The sequence below is a fragment of the Carcharhinus amblyrhynchos genome, chromosome 6 (assembly GCF_965287045.1).
Source record: "Carcharhinus amblyrhynchos chromosome 6, sCarAmb.v2.hapA, whole genome shotgun sequence".
Taxonomy (NCBI): Eukaryota; Metazoa; Chordata; class Chondrichthyes; order Carcharhiniformes; family Carcharhinidae; genus Carcharhinus; species Carcharhinus amblyrhynchos.
Genome location: NC_137329.1, coordinates 102897987 through 102924380, shown reverse-complemented (window position 1 = coordinate 102924380; position 26394 = coordinate 102897987). Strand labels below are relative to the sequence as shown.

Below are 26394 nucleotides of genomic sequence, written 5' to 3'. Positions count from 1 at the left end.
GTAGGATAAGATTTTTAAGGTACATCATTACTTCTGGTTGAAATTTAAAAAATCAGAAAAGTCAATGCACACATTTAGTGACACTTTTTTTATTCATTCATGGGACATGGGCATTGCTGTCTGGCCAGCATTTATTGCCCATCCCTGTTGCCCTTGAGAAGGTGGTGCTGAGCTGCCATCTTGAACCGCTGCAGTCCATGCGCGGTGGGTTGACCCACAATGCCATTAGGGTGGGAATTCCAGGATTTTGACCCAATGACTGTGAAGGAACAGCAATATATTTCCAAGTCAGGATGGTGAATGGCTTGGAGGGGAACATGAGGGTGGTGGTGTTCCCATGTATCTGCTGCCATTGTCCTTCTAGATGGAAGTGGTCGTGGGTGGCTGATGACATCATCAAATGACAGAATATTATTCAGTCATTCTCTAAATTTGAGGAGGATTTAAAATCCTTTGATGTTTATTTCAACTTGAGATCCAACAAAATATTAGAAACAACTAAATTCAATAGGACAGTCTAACCGTCTGGGGTACCTGTCCATTCATTCATTAATGATCGCTACAGGGTGGTCTGAATATAGAGGTTTAAAGTCTGAGCTTATCTGAGACATCTGAGTGGTTGGTCTTGCAGGCAATTCACTCTCTGATCTCCTACAGATTAAATATAACCTTACCTTAGACAAGACAATCCAGCTGGTTAGACTGTCTGAGCTACATGCACAACACAGGATCATCCTGAGGGGAGAGAACACAACATGGAGCAGAAGCCAACCCTCAGTCCAACTTAGCAGGTCACAAACAATCATAGAATCCCTATGGTGCAGAAGGCCCATCGAGTCTGCACCAACAACGATTCTACCTAAGCCCTATCGCTGTAACCCCATATATTTACCCTCCTAATCCCCTTGCCACTAATGGACAATTTATCATGGCCGATCCACCTAACTCGCGCATCTTTTTACAGTGGGAGAAAACCCACGCAGACACTGGGAGAACATGCAAACTCCACACAGACAAATAATCATCTAAGGTAAGAAGACTATATAAATAGTGCAAAATATGCATAATGTCCCCATGAATTTGGGAGGGTCAGAGGGCAGGTGACGGAGAGCGTATCTCAGTCCATACACTACGATGTGCTGCCCTGTGAGTCTTTGAGGTCAATATTTACCAGAATGTTTGCGTGATTTAAAAAGGCTGTAGAAAGGAACTTAAGGGCTAAGAAAATATTGGGGCCTCCTCTAACTATTAAACCCCAACTGCATTAATTAACATTCATTCAGTGCTTCAATTACACAAGAATGATAAAGAACAATTGCATCAATGAAGTTTGGTCACAAGTATTTCTGATGAAAGGCCCACATCTGAAACACTAACCAATCATTACTCTTAGGTGTTGATGGATGTGCTGCATGTTTTCTTTTTATCTCAACTTACTGTGTGTTGCTATGGAGATGAAAGTAATTGCAATAAAGAAGAGAACAAATACAATATCAATCCTCATCTGGAACCAGCGCAGCGTTGAGAGGTAGAGAAACCAGTTTGCAGTGTGAAGGTTCAGAGCCTTGTGGAAGAGCGTTTCAAAGTAAGACTGTCGGCCAAACGCTCTTACAGTCCACAGTCCTCTCAAGGATGTGATGAGATGGCTGAAAATAGGGCTGCGTGCTGTAACGAAACAGATGTAAACACAGATATAGTTATCAACACAGCCTCCAATAGTGACCAAGTTTATGGGGAAGAATTTTCACATGGCAAACAGTATTGCTATTAAAATTTATTTTGCACCCACTGACAATCAGCAGAGATACTTAGCCAGCTTACAGTGTCAACTCACTTGCGTCACTGCTGGAAGGATGATTGACATCAATCTCATTATACATTGGGTGTACACAGTAAATTTAAAAAGACATCGCAAGCTATACATTTCAGCACCAGACTTTGGAATATCTTAGATGAGGAAGGCGCACTCACTTGGCCCTGAGATAATTTCACCACATTTCTCATTGATATTTTGATCATCCTTTTCAAAAATGCCCAAGGCAGAAGCCTCTAATATAAATAACTAAACAGGATATCAGCGTGTGGTATCCAGATTCGAAAGAACAGAGGGTTCTTCTGAGACTTTCAGGTCCTCCTCAATTAAATTTGAATGAAAAACCCACAGGTGCTTGGCATCTTAATTTTATTTATTCTCTCAACATGGAGGTCTCTAGAAAGGATGACATAAAGGGGCCAGTTTTCTCATTCCACTTGCCACAGGAATTGTAGCAAGCGAGGGGCAGACCACGGAATGGCCTGTTACTCTCGGGTGGGATTTTCCAGTTTCAGGGCGAATGCAGTCAAAAATTCCCACACATATTGCCTAAAGAAGGCAAATGGTATGTTGGTCTTCATAGCGAGAAGATTTAAGTTTAGGAATAAGGGACGTTTTAGTGCAATTGTACAGGGCATTGGTGAGGCCACATTTAGAATATTGTGTGCAGTTTTAGTGCCCTTATCTGAGGAAGGATGTCCTTGCTATAGAGGGACTACAGCAAAGGATTACCAGGCTGATTCCTGGGACAACAGATCTATCATATGAAGACAGCCTAAGTCTATTAGGATTATATTCATTGGAGTTTAGAAGAATGAGAGGGGGTCTCTTAAAAACTTGTAAAATTCTAACAGGGTTAGATAGGGTACATTCAGAAAAAGTGTTCCTGATGATGAGGGAGTCCAGGACTAGGAGTCATAGTTTGAGGATAAGGGGTAGCTTTTTTAGGACTGAGACGAAGAGAAATTTCTTCACCCAGCAAGTGGTGAATCTGTGAAATTCACTACCATAGAAAGTAGTTGATGACAAAACATTGTGGGATTTCAAGAAGAAATTAGATATTGCTCTTGGGGCGAAATGGATGCAGGGATATGGCGGGGTGTGGGGGTCCGGGGGGTGGGTGGTGAGATCTGGATATTGAAGTGACGATCAGCCATGATCAAAATGAATGGCGGAACAGGCTCGAAGGGCTGAATGGCCCACTCCTACTTCTACTTTCTATGTTTCTGTGAAAGGGACTGGGAGGATTGCAAATCTTTTAGCGCCAGGTGCAAAATTCAGCCTCATTGTTGCAAAATGCATCTTTACAACAATAAGGAATGGACACTACGTCCTACAGAATGGATCTCTAGCAAGAATCAAAGTATAGGGTATGTTATACAGAGCTAAGTTTACAAATCACTCCATTTATTTTTGTGGTTTTTGTGGTGATTCTAATGCTCACAAAGACTGACCACTGGAAACTGGACTTGTCCCTCATATAATAGTCAAGAGAAGCTGGATTCGAGTCTGTACGCTGGAGTCCAAAAAGAGACAGACTCCATCCATGATTTTGCTTTCTGACACATTTTTACCGCAGAATATTTCCTAATGAGAGCTTTGTATCTCTCCTATCTGTGCTTACCTTCAGACTCCAGTTGCTTCAGCTGTTGTGATGTGCGCAGGAAATAGGCCCGCAACATGATGAAAATAACTGCCACTGGAATTGCAGCCAGCAGAATGTAGGGTTGTAGCACAGATACCACACAGATGGCCCCCACAACAATCAGTATCAACTGTGAATGGAATGCAAAACCATTCAACCCATAGCAACTTATGAACCAAAACTAAACATCTTGTACAAATGATAAGGGCTAAAGACTTAAGGTTGCCCTACTTTCCCCCTTTTCAATGTTCATCAGAGATTATACACCAGCCCTGAACAAATAATGTGAACAGCCTGCTTCTGGTAACATCTCTGGTACTATCGCTCCTTTCCAAAAAGGATAATCCAGATTTGATTTAATGAAGACTCCTTCTCTGATATTACCTTTCATTTTTGAGAATGTCCTGTTCATAACAACTCTATTAAGTTTGAAATTCAGTGGCGTTTGACCCGTGGGTTTCCTCCGGATGCTCCAGTTTCTTCCCACAGTCTAGAGATGTGCAGGTTAGGTGGATTGGCCATGTTACATTTCTCTTTAAGTGTCCAAAGTTGTGTAGGTTAGGTGGATTAACCATGGGAAATGTGTGGGGTTACAGGGATAAGGCAGAGGGGAGGGCCTGGGTAGAGTGCTCTTTCGGCAGGTCGGTGCAGGCTCATTGGGCCGAATGGCCTCCTTCTGCACTGTAGAGATTCTATGAGTGAATTAGTGGACAACCTCTTTTGATTTCTCCCTGTTGTTGATTCTCTCCCTCTTTTGCTTCTTTCTCTCTTTCCCTTCCTAACTCTGCCTCTACCTTTAATCCTTCTTCCACTGCTCCTCTGTTCTGGAATTTTTTTCTAGCTTGAAAAAGTACAAAGTGGCAAGTGATATATGTAGAATGGCAGTGAGAGAGCTGGGATATTACTGGGTATTTTGACTTTTTACTTTCCTGAAGCCGCCTGGAATTTGGTTAAGTGGATTGCCTGGTTAGATGAAGTGTATGTGCCCTTCATACGAAGCAAAGGAAATATATATTCAAGTAGCATAGTTCAGAGAACTCTTAAACATCAAGCTGTCCACGTGGTGATTCTTTTCATTCTGTGCACAGGTTTAATACGACTTAGTGGCTTACCGTGTCACTTCAGAGGGCAGTTAAGAAACAACCATAGTGTTAAAGAACTGAACATAGACAGAAATAAAAAATAAGCGTGCTGCAAAAACTCAACAGGTCTGGTTTAACGCTTGTAAAAGTGGGAGGAGCAAAAAGCAAAAGACAGGGATAGGGCAGCTGAGGGTGAAGGCAATTGAGTTACAAAGATGTGATGGAAGGAAAGGTGCGGAAAGTGGAGTAGTGGCAGTAATGGAACAAAGCATTAGTCCAGAATTTTAATGCATAAAACTCATAACATTTCTGTCTCTCTTCGAAGATTCATATTGGACTCAAAACTTTAACTCTGTTTCTCTCTCCACAGATGCTGACAGATCTGTTGAGTTTTTCCAGACTTGTTATTTTTATTTCAGGTCTCCAGTATCTGCAGTATTTTGCTTTTATTTATATTTATATGAATATTAGTACAGACTTGACAATGCTATCAAGTTTCCTTTCCTAAAAGGCACTAATGATGCACTTGAGGTTTTCCAACAATTTGGCATCTTCAAGGGCCTTTTTATGAAAACCAATTCTTTGATTTCATATTTAGTAAAGTGAATTCAAATTCTCAAATTGCGATGATGAGATCTGGGCTGGAATTCTTTGGCTGTTCTGCCAGTGAGATTCTCCAGTCTCGCTGCAGTGAACAGAGATTTGGCTGAGTGCCAAATTCTCCATTCTCCACCGCTGCCAGTGGCGGCAGGGTGTGGGCGGCAGGAGAATTCCAGCTCTGAACTCACATTCTCTGGATTTCTAGTGGGGAATAACATAATCATGAAAACGACTGTGCCCAGGACTTCATACACATTCTAGATATAAAATCAATCTTTTGTACAGAGAAATTGGAAAGAATTCATCTTAAATTCTCTGACCTGCACAAAGTCGAAGGCGGTGAGTGGCAACATGTCATCTATTATGGCAGTATCTTTGATGAATCGATTTAGAATTCGGCCTGCAATTTTAAAAAAATAAAGAAAACTAGAAAATTGTCAAATGATGAAAGAGTCCACATTTTTGATCTTGAAACACTTAGGACAGTTTTACTTGAAAAGCCTATCATTCACTATTTCACCGAGAAAAAACAGTGATATGGAAACATTCAGATTTCCTGTTGCTTTTAGGACTGAGTTATCCAATGCATTATTAAATGCACTCTCACAACTATTTGTCTTCAGGTTCTAGGAAGTTTTGATATTATCCTGGCTGTGCAGCTGCAATGCTTCAATTGGAGTTTTACAATGGACATCCAGGTAGCGAATGACTGCTCATGTGACTGCATAAGTTACATTCCTTCCAAAGTCACAAAAATCTGTAGAAAGATGGTGCTTCTCACTGAATTTTATGTCTATCAAATTCAAATACATTACAAATTGACCCAATTCAGATAAGAGACACACATCATATGTTGCACAGAAGTCCCCTGTGTTGCCACTCCATAATGTATTTTTCGTTAGAAAGATTGTTAATGCAGATTTATGCATTCTGATTTTGAACGCACATTCACTGCAGAGTGCTTTAAGTTTTCAACTTAATTCCTTTTCACTTCAATCCCATGCCACAGAAATCAAAGGCTGACTTGCCAACGAGTGTGACAAGTTATGCCTTGTATGAGCTTAGTTTAGCTATAAAGTTTAAGTTTAATTTACGCGTCCATTATCTTCGGTTCTGCCCTTTCAGCACTGGTGAAATTATGTGATAAGCATCAAAGATAAAGCACAGCAAAAACTAATTAATAAATTCAAACCACTGAATCAAATAGCTTGTTGCTGGATATAAAGACCAATTTTTAATCCTGATTGCTGGCACAAACTTATTTTGATTTTTAAAATACTTTTCGAAACCATTTGCATTAATCCCAAACAGGCAAACTTATTTCAGTCAGTTTTGGCATCTTACATTTATGAAATAGCAATGTACAAGTTCATGGGTTCACATTGGCCAATGGTTAGAGCACCTCTTACACTGTGAGCCAATGCACAGCTGACACAAAGGGCCCTATTTTACCATTTTGATTCTAAGTGCTGGACGGACTTGAAACTGAGAGTGTTTCAGATCTGACTTTTAGACCCACCCCCACTGATCTCGGGCAGAGTGGCAGCAGATTCCCCTTCCCCCCACTCATCTTGGGCAGAATGGCAGCAGACCCCTCCTTCCCCCCACCCACCCCCCCCCCCCCACCTGATCTCAGACAGAGCAGCAGCGAAAACCCCCTTCCTCCACACTGACCCCTGGCAGAATGGCAGTGGACCCCTCTTCCCCCCACTGATCTCAGGCAGAGTGGCAGCGGACATCCCCTTCCCCCCACTGATCTCAGGCAGAGTGGCAGCAGACATCCCCTTCCCCCCACTGATCTCAGGCAGAGTGGCAGCGGACATCCCCTTCCCCCCACTGATCTCAGGCAGAGTGGCAGCAGACATCCCCTTCCCCCCACTGATCTCAGGCAGAGTGGCAGCGGACATCCCCTTCCCCCCACTGATCTCAGGCAGAGTGGCAGCGGACATCCCCTTCCCCCCACTGATCTCAGGCAGAGTGGCAGAGGACATCCCCTTCCCCCCACTGATCTCAGGCAGAGTGGCAGAGGACATCCCCTTCCCCCCACTGATCTCAGGCAGAGTGGCAGCGGACATCCCCTTCCCCCCACTGATCTCAGGCAGAGTGGCAGAGGACATCCCCTTCCCCCCACTGATCTCAGGCAGAGTGGCAGCAGACATCCCCTTCCCCCCACTGATCTCAGGCAGAGTGGCAGAGGACATCCCCTTCCCCCCACTGATCTCAGGCAGAGTGGCAGCAGACATCCCCTTCCCCCCACTGATCTCAGGTAGAGTGGCAGCAGACATCCCCTTCCCCCCACTGATCTCAGGCAGAGTGGCAGCAGACATCCCCTTCCCCCCACTGATCTCAGGTAGAGTGGCAGCGGACATCCCCTTCCCCCCACTGATCTCAGGTAGAGTGGCAGTGGACCCCGCTCCCTGCCCCCCACCCCACCAACCTCAAGCAGAGAACCGTCGGATGCTCAGCACTTATCTCCTCACTAACTGGAGCACCTGAATCGGACATTTGTGCAGCATGTCTATTTCATGCCAATTCTGGATGGGCAAACGCGGTGGTAAAGAGGGAAATGCCGGTAAGGTTGGGCGTGCAGCCCATTAAGTCAATTTAAATGCGTGCAAAATGTTGTGTCCGTTTTGTGGCCATTTTTGGGCCTTGGTAAAGAGGGAACTGGTGCAGAGGCAGGCACGGATCACACTACTCGTCTCACGCCCGACTTTACCAAGTTTTCGCAATAGGCGCAACTTGATGGTAAAATCAGGACCAAACTGTCTTTGTTACTCTTTACCCTTAAGACAAGATAGTGAGGTTCACTTTGATCAAATTTTGGCTTGTTTACATAAAAATGTATTTTGAATAGGAAAAAAAATCAACAATAATGAGTTCAAGATGTGTAGGTTAGCTGGATTAGCCATGATAAATGTATGGGGTCACAGGGCAGGGAGAGAGGGCCTGGGTAAAATATTCTCTCAGAGAGTTGGTGCAGACTCGTAGGGCTGACTGGCCTCTTCTGCACTGTAGGGATTCTACGTATGAAAGCTAGAAAAGAACAACGACAAGTGATCCAATTTGATACAGTCTCAGCGTTTGATTTTTGACTATTCTTGTTTCATTTAAAAGTTGTAAATACACTTGCAAGAAGCAAAGATGATTTGAAATTTTAGTGCAGTGGACCCCACTGAACATTTCCTCAAAATCCAACCTGATTCACTAAGATAAAGCAAATTAATTTAAATAGCTGTTGCATGTTTCACAAATTGGATAGAACATACGCTAAAATATGCATATCGCTTTATAGTGGTGAAAATAATCTGCTACAAACACATTAAGGGTTGGCATTTTATTCTGCTCTCAGCAGAGTATCTGACGATCAGATGAATTACAAATAGGGTGGCACGGTGGCAGAGTGGTTAGCTCTGCTGCCTCACAACGCCAGGGACCTGGGTTCAATTCCGACCTTGGGTGACTATTCGTGTGGAGTTTGCACATCCTTCCTGTCTGTGAGCGTTTCTTGCCACACTCTAAAGATGTGCGGTTTAGGTGGATTGACCATGCTGAATTGCCCCTTAGTGTCAGGGGGATTAGGAGGGTAAATATGAGGGGTTACAGGGATAGAGAGCCTGGGTGGTGTTGTTGGTGGTGCAGGCTTGATGGGCTGAATGGCCTCCTTCTGTACTGTAGGGATTCTCTGATTCTAGCTCTCATTGAAGGAGTACCTCTCTTTCATGTTCATATGTCACTGATAAATAAAGTCCAAACAATAGCTCTAAGAATGGGACTAACGCTTGTTACCACAAGTTACTCCATAAAATGATTACCTGCTTTCATTTGGTTGAACACAGTCATGGGTGCTTGGAGCACTGAGTGCAGCATTCGTTTATGCAGGTCCTTGGAGACTGTAACAAGAGTGTGGACCAGAGGCAGTCCTCGAATGACACCAAGTGCAAGGAAGCTGTCTGAAAGTCCCACATAGATGTAAAATATATAATAGTAGCTGCCATTGGTAATAAATTTGGAAAAAATAGAGAGGTGGGAGAGATCTGTTGAGGAGTCATTGGTTTGAAAGCCAGTTTCTTCTGCTAATCTGAAACAAACAAACATATAGAATAACTGAGAAGGATATACTTTTTTGCTTGATTGCTGAATATAATTAGTTCCTTTTTTTTAATCTATCGGCTTTTTGCTGTGTTCAGTTTGAAATTGTTTTGAGGGTGAATTCACTCAGGTTGATTTGACCTACAGTGATGATGAAATGGATACCATTTAGTGGTCAAAACTGGCTGAAACTACACCAGGTTTGAATATGGTCTTTCACCTTGGAAGGTATTGGGAAGCGGGTAAAATAATGGGTGGTAGGGCAAGAGAGGGCATGCCCATCTTCCGGTCGCTGTTTGTGTAGCCTGACAGTTTCCTTGGAGGCTTTGAACATAAGAACATAAGAAATAGGAGCAGGAGTAGGCCATCTGGCCCTTCGAGCCTGCCCCGCCATTCAATAAGATCATGGCTGATCTGTCGTGGCTAGGATTGCTCTTGGAGGACCACCCAGTAATGCCTCCCACTCCCTTCACCTTCCTTTTGCCAGAGTGTCTTGGTGAGTCTGGCCCCATTTACCTGGGCTGCGGAGCCACTCTCCATCCTTCCTGCTGCTGCCTGTTTGCAATTCGAGCAGCGACCATCACTGCCAGTACTGCTGGCACTGAAGATCTGCCTGCCATCCGATTGGCTTGCCCCTTAACGGGGCAGGAGCCTCGACTGCAGGCAGTTAACTGAGCACTTAATTTTGGTTAGGGAGATCCCATGACCTGCTGCGGCAGGCTTGCCCTCAACTTTCTGGCCAAAGGATAGGGCAACAGTCATCTTGTAAAATCCCGACCAACTTGTACAGTTTTTTCACATGCAGAGTCTTAAACTACTTGGACTATTTCTGATAAAGTAGGGTACAATTCACAGCAGATTCCTTTATCAAGTCATTGGTCCCATCCCTGCATTTTCTTTCCCCATGTCAAATTACTCCATCTGATGTACCTGCACAATGCATGTTCATATTATCAGACCCACTATTTATATTAAGCAGATAAGTAGACAACCCTGATTTTTTCGCAACGTCAGTGTACCAGCCCTTTCTAAGCTCGTCTATATTAGTTTCAGCAGAATATCATTCATACACAGAAGTAGGTTCCCTGATGGGTAGCCCATAAAGGAGATGGAGGAGATGGGGAAGTAGGAGACTGGGACTCAGCTTAAAATTTGTTACAAATTTCTGTTTTTTATTTCTACCCTATTCACTGAAAGCAAACCATATGTTGCTTCATCGATTGGATGTCATTCATTTAACGAAAAGCTACATTTCAAGACTTGAAATCAAGTGATCATTGAAAACAAAAAGAGCGTGCATTTGTATAGCACCTTTCACAACCTCGGGATATCCAAAACTGCTTCACAGGTAACGTCTTACTTTTGAAATGTAGGCTGGAATTCTCCAGCCGTTCATGCCCCACCACCAAGAATGAAGAATTTGGCACTCGGCTAAATCTCCATTCACTGCAGCGGGACTGGAGAATCCCAGCTGCGAGCAAGGTATGAGAATCCAGCCCGTAATCATTGTTGCTGAGTTTGTGCGCTCAGGCCCTGGAGAGCATTTGGGAATCAATGCCATTTGGCTCAAAGGTTAGAGTGTGACCATTGAGCCAAGGATATTCCTTGTGACGCATGTTCCTCTTTTCTGTTGCTATGAGAAGCTAAGTTGCGGTGTAAAGGGAGCCAGCACCTTGCAGTGTATGTTGACACTCAATTTTGAAAAGCATTGGCTCAGCTACATCCTCTTGGCAAATTTTAAGAGTGAGATTGAGGAGAGCGCACTGTGTGATACATGGAGTAAGTGAGGAGGATGTGGTTATGGGGTTTAGTGGGAACCCCTTATCTGAAAAAGCAACTCAATCCATCCTCAGTCACCATATAAATGCAAGATGTGTGTTTGGCTGTCCAGTAAGCGTTGGAAATCATCTGTGTACCCTTCAGGGTACAAAGCTTTCCAAACGAAATGCAATTTGAAAATTCCTCTTCAAATTACGTTGTTTTAAAAAGTGCAGAACTGGAACTTGAGATACTGAACTAAGGCAACTGAAATTATGGAATGTATGTTTGGAATAAAGTTCAGAAAACTATATTGCTTTCTAAACAGTGATAGATATCACTGTTGCCATTTTAGCATCTTGTAATGCTTTAGGCTTAGACTTAGTTGCTCCAATTCCATTTGGGATAATGGGCAGTAAGACTCTGCAGCACAATTTCTTTCTTGTCAGCCAACATGGTGTCCAATTCTTGGAGACCAGCTGGAGGAGGAGGAAGAGCAGTGACAGGATGCTCATATGAGGAAAATGTGCCAGAGGATGGGGGGCATGTGGTGACAGCAGGTACCCTGCAGGGTAGGGTAGCGAGGGAGGCCCTGATAGCAACCCGCTTTGCATAGCTGGTGCTGTGCAGTGTGAGGACTGCTCTGAACACCCTTCCATCATACTCCAGGAGCCACTGCAACTGCAACCCCTCCCACAACCCAAAACTAGCCACTCAACCCACATGACCCTTCCCCTTTCTCCAGGACTGGGCTGAGACAGAGTGGGGAAGAGTGGGGGTCTGGGCTGAGAGAGATTGGGGAAGGCTAGGGGTGTGGGCTGAGAGAGATTGGGCAAGGGTGAGGGGGAATGGGCTGAGAGAGATTGGGGAAGGGTGAGGGGGAATAGGCTGAGAGAGATTGGGGAAGGGTGAGGGGGAATGGGCTGAGAGAGATTGGGGAAGGGTGAGGGGGAATGGGCTGAGAGAGATTGGGGATGGTGGGGGGGGTGGGCTGAGAGAGGGTGGGGAAGGGTGAGGGGGAATGGGCTGAGAGAGATTGGGGAAGGGTGAGGGGGAATGGGCTGAGAGAGATTGGGGATGGTGGGGGGGGTGGGCTGAGAGAAGTTGGGAAAGGGTGGGCGGGGGGAGCTGAGAGAGATTGGGGAAGAGTGGGGGCTGGGCTGAGAGAGATTGGGGAAGGGTGGGGGCTGGGCTGAGAGAGATTGGGGAAGGGTGGGGGGGAATAGGCTGAGAGAGATTGGGGAAGGGTGGGGGGGAATGGGCTGAGAGAGATTGGGGAAGGGTGGGGGGGAATAGGCTGAGAGAGATTGGGGAAGGGTGGGGGGGAATGGGCTGAGAGAGATTGGGGAAGGGTGGGGGGGAATGGGCTGAGAGAGATTGGGGAAGGGTGGGGGGGAATGGGCTGAGAGAGATTGGGGATGGTGGGGGGGAATGGGCTGAGAGAGGGTGGGGGGGTGGGCTGAGAGAGATTGGGGAAGGGTGGGGGCTGGGCTGAGAGAGATTGGGAAAGGGTGGGGGGGGAATGGGCTGAGAGAGGGTGGGGGGGTGGGCTGAGAGAGATTGGGAAAGGGTGGGGGGGAATGGGCTGAGAGAGGGTGGGGGGGTGGGCTGAGAGAGATTGGGAAAGGGTGGGGGCTGGGCTGAGAGAGATTGGGAAAGGGTGGGGGGGAATGGGCTGAGAGAGATTGGGGAAGGGTGGGGGGGAATGGGCTGAGAGAGATTGGGGAAGGGTGGGGGGGAATGGGCTGAGAGAGATTGGGGATGGTGGGGGGGAATGGGCTGAGAGAGGGTGGGGGGGTGGGCTGAGAGAGATTGGGGAAGGGTGGGGGGGAATAGGCTGAGAGAGGGTGGGGAAGGGTGAGGGGGAATGGGCTGAGAGAGATTGGGGATGGTGGGGGGGAATGGGCTGAGAGAGGGTGGGGGGGTGGGCTGAGAGAGATTGGGGAAGGGTGGGGGCTGGGCTGAGAGAGATTGGGAAAGGGTGGGGGGGAATGGGCTGAGAGAGGGTGGGGGGGTGGGCTGAGAGAGATTGGGAAAGGGTGGGGGGGAATGGGCTGAGAGAGGGTGGGGGGGTGGGCTGAGAGAGATTGGGAAAGGGTGGGGGCTGGGCTGAGAGAGATTGGGAAAGGGTGGGGGGGAATGGGCTGAGAGAGATTGGGGAAGGGTGGGGGCTGGGCTGAGAGAGATTGGGGAAGGGTGGGGGGGAATGGGCTGAGAGAGATTGGGGAAGGGTGGGGGCTGGGCTGAGAGAGATTGGGAACGGGTGAGGGGGAATGGGCTGAGAGAGATTGGGGAAGGGTGAGGGGGAATGGGCTGAGAGAGATTGGGGAAGGGTGAGGGGGAATGGGCTGAGAGAGATTGGGAAAGGGTGGGGGGGAATGGGCTGAGAGAGATTGGGGATGGTCGGGGGGGTGGGCTGAGAGAGATTGGGAAAGGGTGGGGGCTGGGCTGAGAGAGATTGGGGAAGGGTGGGGGCTGGGCTGAGAGAGGGTGGGGAAGGGTGGGGGCTGGGCTGAGAGAGATTGGGGAAGGGTGGGGGCTGGGCTGAGAGAGATTGGGAAAGGGTGGGGGCTGGGCTGAGAGAGATTGGGAAAGGGTGGGGGCTGGGCTGAGAGAGATTGGGGATGGTCGGGGGGGTGGGCTGAGAGAGATTGGGGATGGTCGGGGGGCTGGGCTGAGAGAGATTGGGGAAGGGTGGGGGGGAATGGGCTGAGAGAGATTGGGGTAGGGTGGGGGGGGCTGGGCTGAGAGAGATTGGGAAAGGGTGGGGGCTGGGCTGAGAGAGATTGGGAAAGGGTGGGGGCTGGGCTGAGAGAGATTGGGGAAGGGTGGGGGGGAATGGGCTGAGAGAGATTGGGGTAGGCTGGGGGGGGTGTGGAATGACAGGGAGTCGTGTTTGACTAAGGGTCCGGTGGATGGTGGGGAAAGTAGGGCAGGCAGTATATAAGTTTTGGCTGAAGAGCTGGTTTTGCACAGCACAGCAAATCTGTGCTTCAATATGTGGGACTCGGGTATACTCAGCTCTGTGGGGGGGTTGGGCGGGGGGAATCAGATTAGTCACACCTGTGAGGTGAAAATAACGTTTTATTGTGCTCTTAACATTCCCCAAAATGTAACCCTGACGACTAGTAACCTTCACCCACGCCCTCTTAGTGAAACTACAACGTTCTAATCTTGTGCAGCCTACTGCTTCTTCTAGGTGCTCCCCAGGATGCATAGCAGAGATGGAGGTGTCCAGCTACGATCCAGGCCCATTGCCTGTGATGCCATTGGCAGTCGTCCCCTGGTGGGACTGAGACCTGGAGGACTTACGGATTACACTGATGTTTCAGTGCCACCCTGTTCATCCAGCTGACCCTCAGATGCCCCGGTGTGAGGAAGGGGGGAATCTAAAGGTCTCGGAATGTCCAGAGTCTCCTGGGTGGAAGGCCCCAGCATGGGCTTTAGCTCTTCCTCCTCCTTTGTGGTGCCCAGAGGCCCCGGGTACAGGCCATGCGACACCAGGGTAGCTGGGCTGAGCTCCAGGAGCTCTGGCATCATCTGGCTCTGCCAGTCCTGGGGGCCCTGATGTGTCTGCCCCATGGTCTGTGATCCCTCAGCCATGATCCTCTGAGACTCAGCAAAGCTCTGGAGCCCCTCCACTACAGCACCCTGTGAGTGAGCCAGGCTCTGGAGCCCCCCAGTATTAGCTGTCTGAGACTGGGCTAAGTTGTCAAGCCTCACAGACACGGCCAGCCATGGCCAGCAGTGTCTCCAACATGCCCCTGACACCCATGGCCACGGACCGATGTGTCTCATGAATGCACCTTCACCTGTGGCCCATTGTGTCTCTGCCATGACCTGCTGTGTCTCTGCAATTGGCCTGTCACTCATGAGGCCAAATCCCTGAGCACTATAGATGGTGCCATCCTCGCAGTGTTAATCTGGTTAGCACGCTGTGCCAACACCACCTCCTGCAACAGCACTCTGTCTGACTTCCTTAAACATTGCAGTCGCAGCATGGTTGCTGACAGCCCATCCACATCTCCCCGGGTTTCCTGATGCATCTCCATCAGTTTAGGGATGAAGGGACCCTGAGACCCAGCATCTGAGTCTGAACTGGGGCCAGCTGAATTCTCGCTTCCAGCAGATTTCCGTGTGCACGAGCCCTCGGATGTGCCTGCCTCCACCCGAAGTGCATCAGCGGCTGTGATGTGCTCACCAGTAAGTGACCCAGGAGCCTCAGCGCTAACATGACCCACCGTCATAATAGTCTCTGTACAGGTGAGTTGTGTGGTTGATGCCTGTGCCAAATCACTGATGTTGTCCTCAGAGGATTCTTCAGGGCCTCCCTCTGAGGTGTCCTAGGAAGTTGGTTGGAAAGCAGTAGTGGGGGGAGTGCAGACAGACAACAGGCCTGGTTCCTCAGGGTCCAGAACTGCAAAAAGGAACACACATTAGGGGAAGGCAGGGAAAGCAGCCCATGTAGCATAGCACTCACTTCAAAGAAGACTTAGGGAGAGGGTTAAGCTGATGCTCACTTGCATGCAGAATGCTGACCTGGCTGTTGGTTACCATTCAAGGTATGGAGTCTCCCTCTGCCAGCTCCAGGGCACGCTGCTTACAGAGTGTCAGCAGCAGCAGCTCAAGAACACCGCCATCAGTCTTTGCCCTCTCATGGCGGTTGTGTGTGTCTTTCTCCCGTGGAGACAAAAGGGGGACTGAAAGCATGGATGTATGGAAGGGCATTGGGTGCAATGTGTATCTGAGTTGGGGAGCTTGTGTTGGTCATTTTGAGGAAATGGGTCACCACTGGAGGGGACACAGGTTAGATGCAGTTCTTGGGGGGTTGGGGTCAAGGGGGGTAATTGTTGGATGCCCTTGAGGTGTCTGGTGATGGTTTGACATCATTAATACAGCATACGTGCAGGTTTCAGAATGAGATGCCAACTCACCCTTGCTGCCCAGAGATAGTCATTCAGTTTCTCGTGGCACAGCTCTCCGGACCAGGTTTCAGGATCCTGGCAGTCATTGCCTCCCACAATGCATTTGTTGCGCAACCCCTTGGGCGATGGGGCTGAAAGGGGAACAGCAGCTGCCACCTCTTCTCCACCGTATCCAGCAGGTGGGCCTGCTCAGTTTCAGTGAATCTCAGGGCAGATTTCCTTGGCGACATCTTCCTGGCATGACTGGCTGTGTGGTCGATCATTGCAACTCTGGCTTATTAGGGGAGTCCTGGTGGAGTCAATTTGGGCCAGTCATGGGCCCATTAGTTACATTTCCAGCAATGTACAGGCAACCTGGTTTCAATAAAGGATGAGCTACCTCCAAAAGTGTTAATTGGGTTAAGTCAACAAGGTACAGTGTCCATGGGGGGAGCGGATCAAGGCTTTCACTCAACAAGGGGGAATGCTCGCAGGCAGGGGATGTGGATGGTAGCACAGTGCTATATGTGTGTGTGTGTGTGTGTGTGTGTGTGTGTGTGTGTGTGTGTGTGTGTGTGTGTGTGTGCAAGGCAGCAGTGAGGATAGAGCTGAGTGGTGAAGGGGGAGGCTGCAAGGAGGGCCATGAGGCCAGCGATGTTTGGGTGACCGGGGAATGGGGAAGTCAGTGATGAGGCCAACAATGTCCGTGGGAGATTGAGGCCAACACTTTTGATGCTGGGAGGACTTGTCTAGCGATCTTCCAGAGATGTACTCATGCACGGTGGTCCACTCATCACTCAGGAACAGGCCCCGACCTTGGACTTCCGGAGTGAATCCCACGAGTGCAGTGCATAGAGTGTTGGAGATTCATTTTGAAAGTTCTGTTGGAAAAACCCAGCAGGATTTACTCCAATTTCCACGCGAATTCAACACATAGAATTTTTTTTGGAGAATCCCGGCCCATGTTTTTGCATACACTCAGCACATAAGTCAAAGGTTGACTTGTATGCTGACTTGAAGTCACATGAAACCATTGTGCAGGCTGTGTTTTTCAGCCTGATAAAAGAGAGAGGCTCCTACACCATGGCACAGGGGTGAGGGTGGAAGCAGGAAGTGGAGGTTTCCCAGTGGAAGCAGGAAGTGGAGGTTGGACCTAGAGGAAACCCCCTGTTCCTCTCGTCCCACAAGCTGTGCTAGAAAGGCCTTCACCTCATGGAAAGAAAGCAATGACATCTTGCCTTCTTTCAACTGTCTGGTTTCCCAAAGCCTGGGGCAATCCAGCCGCCTATGAATAAATGACTAATGCTTCATTATTACATTAAACAGCCAATCTGCTTCCTGCAAGTGGATTGGTTTCCGTCAAAATGGGAAGTGAGTGGGTTCAGTTCATGCTCCAGATTTTAACCATTTTAATCTCCAACACGACTCCAATCATTTTGGTAAATTAGGATTCAGCCCAAAGAGATTGAAAATAAAAATATTATTTTACATACACCACCAAAGGGGCTGCTCTACCTGGCAAAAGCATTTTGTTTCAAAAGAAAACACACACAGCTCTAAAAGCCAGGTCAAGGCTGTTTTACACAGCCCATTGCTAGGATGATGCAGCAAAGCATTTAAAAGGGTCTGTGTTCCGGAACCATTTTAATACTCCACCCCAATACTCATGGAACAAATTGTCCTTGTTCTTTCACCTGTGAGATGAAACCTTCATAATTCATTTGCAGCTTTTGAGAGTTTGGGAATCACACTGCCAGCAGGGAAATATCCTACATACTTATTTTATGTTTAATTGATCTGTTTCTGGAGATTACTGGGGGGATGGGGGGGCACTTATGTAAACACAGTCGCAGCCAGTGCGGAGAAAAAAAGAAATTGTTTGAAGTCACTTCTTAGATCACACCAAGGATACAACAATTATGCCAAAAGTCAAATGTCAACTCAATGCCTCCATGAATATGAAAACTTTTTATTAACTGTTTCTATGCATGCTGTGTGTAATGTCCACTGCATACCCATAGAATCTAGTTTGTAAAAGGTTAGACTTATTCTTCTTTTAAGGGCGGCATGGTGACGCAGTGGTTAGCACTGCTGTCTCACAGGACCAGGGACCCGGGTTCAATACCAGCCTCGGGTCGGCGTGGAGTTCTCCCTGTGTTTGTGTGGGTTTCCTCCAGATGCTCCGGTTTCCTCCCACAGTCCAAAGATGTGCAGGATAGGTGGTTTGGCCATGCTAAATTATCCCTTAGTGTCTGGGAGATTAACAGGGTAAATACGTGGGGTTAAGGGGACAGGGCCTGGGTGGGATTGTGGTCGGTGCAGCTTGAATCTGAATTTGGCACATTTGTAAAAATAGCTTGGAAAAAGTTTTAGCTTTTGAAGCACCAATTATCTCATTCTATCTAATTAACGTCAGTTCAAAAATGTCAACTTAAGGAGAGAAAGGCTCAACATTCTAACAATACAAGATGTGATGGTTAATAAGGCACTGTCTGAGCGTATGTATTTTTTCATTGATAAAGTTATTGGGAAGATTGGGCAGCAATCAGGAATGTTGAGGATTTCAAAATCCTTAGAAAACATGAACTGGGTTAAAAAGGAGCCCAAACAAAGGCAGCAATTGTGACAATTGTAAATGATTGTGAATAATTGAAGTTAGTGTTTATTACTGAAAGGTGATTAGAAACAGGAAGCATACTCATTACAGTAAGTCATCATATAAATTGACTACAACATTAAAGAGTCAGGATTAAATCAGAGGCAATCTTTCCCTGTTGAACTGTTTTAAAATAGAAGCCTTACATGAAGTCAGTATGGCAGTATATTAGCAATGGATAAACCAGTTAATTCATTTAAATTTCTTAAGACTGGGGCCAAATTGCCGCACTTTACTGGAATGCACTTTGAAACTGATGACTCATATAAGCTGCTCATGCTTCTCTTTTAGGGCAGAGCTTTGCATTAATGATTGCTAGCAGTTCAAGTAAAATATTAAAAATTGGTCTGAGGATATTGTTTCTGACAGTACACGCTATTGTGTTAGCCAACCAACCTGGCAGCTACCAACTTTTGTTCAGCAGTCTAGCCTGATCGGTATTGTGTCTGAGTCAGATGCTAATAACATGTAGAATTGAATAGAATAGAATAGAACTTCATTGTCCATGCAAAGGTGAAAATTTGTCTTTGGCTTAATCTCCAGTTTAACATATAATTATACAGTCATCAATTTAAAAACAGTGAATATTTCACACATAAATACATTCATACATTTGAGTACATACATACTTACATTCATGTCACACAAACATAATACATTGCACTCTGCCGTTACTGCACTTATTGCAGTTGAATAAACAAAATAAATAAAAACAGTGAATTGAGCTTACCTTGTTGTTTAGTAAGCTTATGGCACTGGGAATAAAAGACCTCTTGTAACAATTTTTTCCTGCAATTGGCACTTTAAAGTGTCCCCCCCAAAGGGAGCCTTTCAAATTGAGGATATGCCACTAAACAATACCTAGGCGGGATTATGTTTATGCAAGCTTTCTTTCCACTTACCTGTTGACTATCCAAAGTCCGACCAAAGAGACAGCCACCTTCAGAGAAACAATGAGAACGGTAAGATTAAAATCTCATCATATTGTATCAGAGAGCCACAAAAAACTTTTCACAAGAAAACAAACACCATTGCCTTCTGTTGAATATATGTGATTTTCACTGCTTATGTGTAATAGTGATAGCAATGTGAAAATACCCTTCTTAATATTCACTATACAGGAAAAAAATATATATTTTACCAGGACACTTGCTTTTAAAAAGACTCAATAAATTTGTAGACATGGTGGTAGAAATTGTGGTGCAAAACATGTCAGTTTAGCTGCTGATCAGCCTGTGTCCAATCTGTGCAATTGTGGGTCCTACTGCTGGACTTGTAGGACTCATATTTTGGTATGAAAACAGATGCAATGTTCCTTGAATATACTGCCCATACAATGGGTATATTCACGATGGGTGGCACAGTATTCACCAGGGACCCAGGTTCAATTCCAGTCTCAGGTTACTGTCCGTGTGGAGTTTGCATTTTCTCTCCGCGTCTGTGTGGGTTTCCTCCCACAGCCCAAAGATGTAATGGTTAGGTTGACTGGCCATGCTAAATTGACCCTAGCATCAGGGGGTTAGCAGAATATGGGAATAAGGCCTGATTGGGATTGTGGTTGGTACTGATTTGATGGGCCGAATGGCCTCCTTCTGTACTGCGGGGATTCTATGATATATAAGTTAGGGACCTAATGCCTGTTGGGGACCTCTTTAAGATATTTGTTTTCATTGGGTGGCACAAGTGTTGGGGACTGCCCCACTTGGATTACTTCAGTGGCCCTCACAGCCACTGAAGGCATAATTACAGTTGTCATGCCCCCCCCCCACACCAGTTATGGTAATAACCAAATTCAGCTCTTTCCCTAGGAAATCCCTGAGGATTTTTGCCAGTAAGGCAGGCAGCTTGACATTGGGCTGAATTTTACATTCCCCCCCACTTCCCATCCCAGCTTCCCGTGGGTGTGTTTCCAGGGGAGCACACAACATTGTGTGGGCATCCATCTTATCACCTTCCCACCTACCCACCCACCTCGCTGAGGGGGGGAGGGGAGGCACTTAAATCACCAGTCCGCCCACCTGTCACATCTAAGGGCCGACTGGACTTGTTATCAAACTCATTGACACGAGTAATATGCTGCCCACGCCACAATATATTCGATTTGGACAGCAGGGCAGAAGTGGGAAGCCCAATTTTTTTTTACCTTAACTGGTTAAAGGGAGGGAAGGAACGGGGTTCCCTCTTCTGGGGCAGTATTTAGCCGACTGCAGGGTGGCCTCCTTCGACTGAAAGCCACCCCCCCACCCCGAACCCTCCCTTTCCTTCATACTCGCTCCCTCTCTTAAACTCACCTTCTCACCACCACTGCCCCTGTCCCTAATGTGACCAAACCCTCTCCCAGGCCAAGGCCCCAGTCATACCTACTCCGGGGATGCGTGGCATTGGGCTGCTCTCCTGGCAGCTACCACAGGATGTCCTCCTGGCACTGCTGGGACTGATGGATTTGTGGCTAACAGAAGCTCCAGAGAGTGGGATGTCCACTCTGGCCCACTGGGTCCTCATTATTTATCCTTGCAATGCTTGTTATTGGTCAGCTTCACACTGATGTGGTTTCCAGAGGGGACATGCCGTCAACCCACACTGCAACCTCTGCCCTCCAGCCCTACCAAATTATTCAGCCCATTGGGGTGGCACAGTGACACAGTGGTTAGCAGCGCTGCCTCACAGTGTCAGGGACCTGGGTTCGATTCCCAGCTGGGGTCACTGCAGAATCTGTTCATTCTTGCTGTGTCTTTGTGGGTTTCCTCCGGGTGCTCCGCTTTCCTCCCACAGTCCAAAGACGTGCAGTTTGATAGATTGGCCATGCTGAATTGCTCCTGTGCATCAGGGGGGCTAGCAAGGGTAAGTACATGGGGTTTTGGGGATAGGACCTGGGTGGGATTGTGGTCGATGCAGACTTGATGGGCCGAATGGCCTCTTTCTGCACGGTAGATTCTACGATGCTATGGCTTTCTTTTTTTGGGGCAAGCTATGTGTAAGCACCACCTCATTGATAATCTCAAAGATCAATTTCCATCAATCCGCTGTGTCTTGACTCAGATGCATGGAAATAATAAAACACAAACATGATTTATTGTCAACAAACTGTGTAAAATAATCAATTTTATTCTGAGTTCCATTCCAACTCCTTTCAGGATAAAATATATCATACCCAATTAACTGACATGCTGTTAATAAAGAGGTTTTTCCTGTCATCTTTGTTTAGGAAGAGACTTCATTTCCAGAAACCTGTTATTTACTGATGCCGGTTTATGTACCTGTGTCATAGAATACGAGTGACTGTTCTGTGAACAGTGCAGTGGCACAGTGGTTAGTACTGTTGCCTCACAATGCCAAGGACCCGAGCTTAAATCCGGCCTCGGGTCACTGTCTGTGTGGAGTTGCATGTTCTCCCCGTGTCTGTGTGGGTTTGCTCCGGTTTCCTCCCACACTCAAGGTGTGTGAGTTAGGTTGATTGGCCATGTTAAATTGACCCTAGTGTCAGGGAGATTAGCAGGATAAATTAGGGTGACGGGAATAGTGCCTGGGTGGGATTGTGGTTAGTGCAGAATCGATGGCTGAATGGCCTCCTTCTGCACTGTAGGGATTCTCTGACACTATGAGATATGAGGAGATACACTGTAGGGATGCTAAGATTCTCTGACACTATGAGATATGAGGAGATACACTGTAGGGATGCTAAGATTCTCTGACACTATGAGATATGAGGAGATACACTGTAGGGATGCTAAGATTCTCTGACACTATGAGATATGAGGAGATACACTGTAGGGATGCTAAGATTCTCTGACACTATGAGATATGAGGAGATGCATACAAAATGGTATATTTGCTTTGTTGCCCAAGTAACAAAAACACTTACGAGTTCATTACTAAATCGGTACAAGAATAGACATGATTATCAACATTAAATACATTTCCAACAATTAATTTTCTTTAATGAATGTGGTATATGTTGAAGATGATATTTTGTTTGTTACCTTCAGTCAGGATTTGAAGTGGCCCAGCCTCATACAACATCTGTCGTTCGTGAAATCAGGGAAGTATCAAAATAAGGTGTTGCCATTATTACAAGGAAGCAGCTGTTTAGATGTCTGAGAAGGGATTGAAGCTCTTTATCTTGTCTTTTTCCTGACAGAGTTTCTCATATGCATTCCACACCAACAACAAACTTTGATGCAACAAGGCAACACTCGGGATTGCGTGGGTTTTCTCCGGGTACTCCGGTATCCTCCCACAGTCCAAAGATGTGCGGGTCAGGTTGATTGGCCATACTAAATTGACCCTAGTCTCAGGGATTAGAAGGGTAAAACTGCAACGTTACGGGAATAGGGCCTGGATGAAATTGTGGTTGGTACAGACTTGATGGGCTGAATGGCCTCCTTCTGTACAGTAGGGATTCTATGATTTAAAAGGGGTTGAGGAAAAGGGCAAAAAGTGAGGTGAAATGGCCGCAGTGGCCCTTTACCAGCAGGAGAGTGAAGTGGAAAAGCAGATCATCCCCACCCCTCCCCCCCACCCCCCACCCCCCAGCAATGCAAAATCTGCTTGATTTTCAACTCATTGCTTGCTAAAAGGTTAGAAAACTAACACTACCCTATCCTCCTCCAGTGCCATAACATGGCAGAATGGGAATCGTACCCACAAGTGAGATAAGAGCCTGACCCAACTGGAGCTGCCAGGTTTATGCCATTTTTGTAACAGAGACTGGCACCTGCAGAAATATTCGCAAGTGTCGGGCACCACGTGGCAGGAAAGTCTGCAAAGCTGGCAGGACTGCCCTCAGACATCAGATTAATATTGACATTTGTCCCCTTTTGTTGAAGGGCTAATGTCACTAAAGATGACAGTTGTCATCTGGAGTATCCCATGTTTTGAATGGGGCAGCACTATGGCACAGTGGTTAGCACTGATGCCTCAAAGCTCCAGGGACCTGGGTTCGATTCCCGGCTTGGGTCACTGTCTGTGTGGTGTTTGCACATTCTCCCTGTACCTGCGTGGGTTTTCTCCAGGTGCTCTGATTTCCTTCCACACTCCAAAGATGTGCGAGTTAGGTGCATTGGCTATGCTAAATTGCCCCTTACTGTCCTGGAATGTGTGGGTTAGAAGGATTAGTGGGGTAAATATATGAGGTTATGGGAATAGGGCCTGGGTGGGATTGTTGTTGGTGCAGACTCGATGGATTGAATGGCCTCCTTCTGCATGGTACAATTTCTATGAATGGACAGAGGACCACATTCACAGGTCCCAATTATTCTATTTCGGTCAGCTGGATGATAGTATCTTTCAGACGTTCACTTGTTTGGGGCTGGGGAGAATGGGAGCTGTGGGCATTTTGTAACTGATGCCATCCTTCCAGTCCCGCCTCTCCAGAAAATTTGGGGGCCACACCTAACTGACTTTAAGGTTTTGCTGGCAATGTGAGAACTGAGGGGTGACCTTATAGAGGTCTATAAAATAATGAGGGGCACAGATCAGCTAGATAGTCAATATCTTTTCCCAAAGGCAGGAGAGTCTAAAACTAGAGGGCATAAGTTTAAGGTGAGAGGGGAGAGATACAACAGTGTCCAGAGGGGAAATGTTTTCACACAGAGGGTGGTGAGTGTCTGGAACAAGCTGCCAGAGGTAGTAATAGAGGCAGTTACAATTTTATCTTTTAAAAAGCATTTAGACAGTTACATGGGTACGAAGGATATAGAGGGATATGGGTCAAATGCGGGCAACTGGGATTAGTTTAGGAATTTTAGAAAAAAGGACAGCAAGAACAAGTTGGGCCAAAGGGCCTGTTTCCATGCTGTAAACCTCTAAAGGTACTGAATTTAGTTTAGATTCCTCCATCCTGAATGTAATCTATTGGTCGGCATGTCTTAGGGACAGCAAATCTCAAGGACTGCACTCAGTGGAGATTTTTCTTGCAAGTTGGCAGTAGAGTTAGAACAACAGCTTGCCTTTTAATAGAGCCTCCAACACTGTAAGATGTCCTGAGGCCCTCCACAGGAGCCAATATCAAACAGAATTTGACACCAAGCCACATAAAGAAGTATTCAGGCATCTGATCAAAGTGCTCACGTACACACACCAATGTCCAGTTTCCAGCATCACGCAATTAGATTCCTAGTTTTAATTTTATCTGCCCAGCCTGGATACTGGGATGAAGGTGCACAGCTGGTCCCAGAGACTCCAGGATATGCAAGTGTACATAAATCGACAAACCAGGATAACCATTCTTGATTGAGGTGTGTTTGGAGCTGAGATTAGTAGGGTAAGTAAGTCAAGCTCAGCTGTAAAAAGGTATGGTGTGTGTCTCTGAGCTTCCCTGTATGACCTGTCTGTCTGGAATAGTGCCTGAGCTGTGATTCAGTGCTGTTTCATCTCCTGCTGCCAAATGAGGGGAAACAAGCAATTGCTATTTGGAACAAGAATATCCTGGCATCATAACACAGAAGAGCCTGATTAATACATAGATTTAGTAGAACCATCAGACCAGTGAATTTATTTTTCTTTCTCCTGTGAAAGACTGCCAGGCTTCCTTCCCCTTGGGTGAGCTGTGAGCATCTTACAGCTTAAATGCATTTAAGGTAAATAATAAACACATGAGGCGAAATAGAAAGATACATTGATGATCTGAGATGAAATAAGGTTGGGGGAGGTTAGTGTGGATCACAGATACTGACACCTGGTGGACTGAATGGGCTGTTTCTGTGCTGTAAAATTCCATTTATAAGCACTGTTCAGTCCACATTAAAACCATCACTTCACTTCTATTACTAGCTCACAGTAAAACTACACTTAGCTACTTTCCTCAATTTAGCCCTCAAACAAGATGCAAAAACAGGTAGACAGTCCAACAGGGAACCCCACCTCCAACGGCCTTCCTTCTAAGACCTCTGACCTTCTCGCCTTCCCCCCTCAGCCCCCATCTTACCACACCCCCATCCCCGATCAGAATCCCAAACTTCCCCACCACCACCACCACAGTGCCCTGATTTTCTCCACAGCCACACACCAAGGTCTCCGATCTCCCTGATCCCTGACCTCCCAATCCCTCAAGGCCAGCAGCCCCCATCCCGATTGGCATTTAAAGCATCAAAGCAGTGGTGGAATTTTTATGAGTTCTATGAGTTTGGTGTTGTTTTGAAACAAGTTTTTACTCAGAGCTGCCTGCTGTTGAGTTTTAACTCCAGCATTTGTTTCCAACTACATGGATTGCTCCCTGCCCAGAGACCCAGCTGGACTTACAGCTGGGCTATTGCTGGGATGGGCAGCAAGCACATTAGTAACATATAGGTTTGCATTTGGAAAAGGGGTAGGGATTAATGGGGTTGGGGGTGGGTGTGGTGGTCAATCAAGAGGGGGTATGCCAAGGTAGAGTCAACTGAAGCTGGAATTGATCAGGGGGCAGAGCATGACTAAAGATGGTGGGGTCCATAGAGGGTGACCAATTGGAGTGGAGGCTCTTGACCTCAAGGGTTGAGGAGGTCAGGGTGTAGGCTGATCAGAGACCTTGCTTTGGGTGGTGGGGGAAGTTGGGCCCTGGTGGGGTGGGGGATTGGGAGAGAAGGTCAGAGGTCTTAGAATAAAAGTCATTGCAGGTGGGTCTCTGTCATGGATAGTCCTCGGGCAGGCACCTTGTCCAAGAGGTAAGTGCAAAGGTTCTTATATCTTGAATCCCTTCAGGAAAGATGCTAGGTTCCTGTGTTCACCTAATTCTGGCCTCTTGATTTTAATTGTTCTGCAATTGGTGACGGTGCCTTCAGTTGTCTAGGCCTCTGAATTCCCTCCCTAAATTTCCCTGAAATGCTACCCCTTCCTTCCTTTAAGATATTTCTCAAAACCAAGTTTTT

General features: G+C 46.7%; 1 protein-coding gene across 1 annotated transcript in view; it reads right to left on the bottom strand.

Moving 5' to 3' along the window:
- Positions 1-26394, bottom strand: part of cftr (CF transmembrane conductance regulator) — a 128229-nt gene that overhangs the window by 14916 nt on the left and 86919 nt on the right. Inside the window, exons 16-20 of the mRNA XM_080191098.1 lie at positions 19453-19490; positions 8956-9221; positions 5461-5540; positions 3438-3588; positions 1438-1665 (exon numbers count right to left, since the gene is read on the bottom strand). Coding sequence (XP_080047224.1) covers positions 1438-1665; positions 3438-3588; positions 5461-5540; positions 8956-9221; positions 19453-19490 — 763 coding nt within the window. The remainder of the gene's footprint in view (positions 1-1437; positions 1666-3437; positions 3589-5460; positions 5541-8955; positions 9222-19452; positions 19491-26394) is intronic.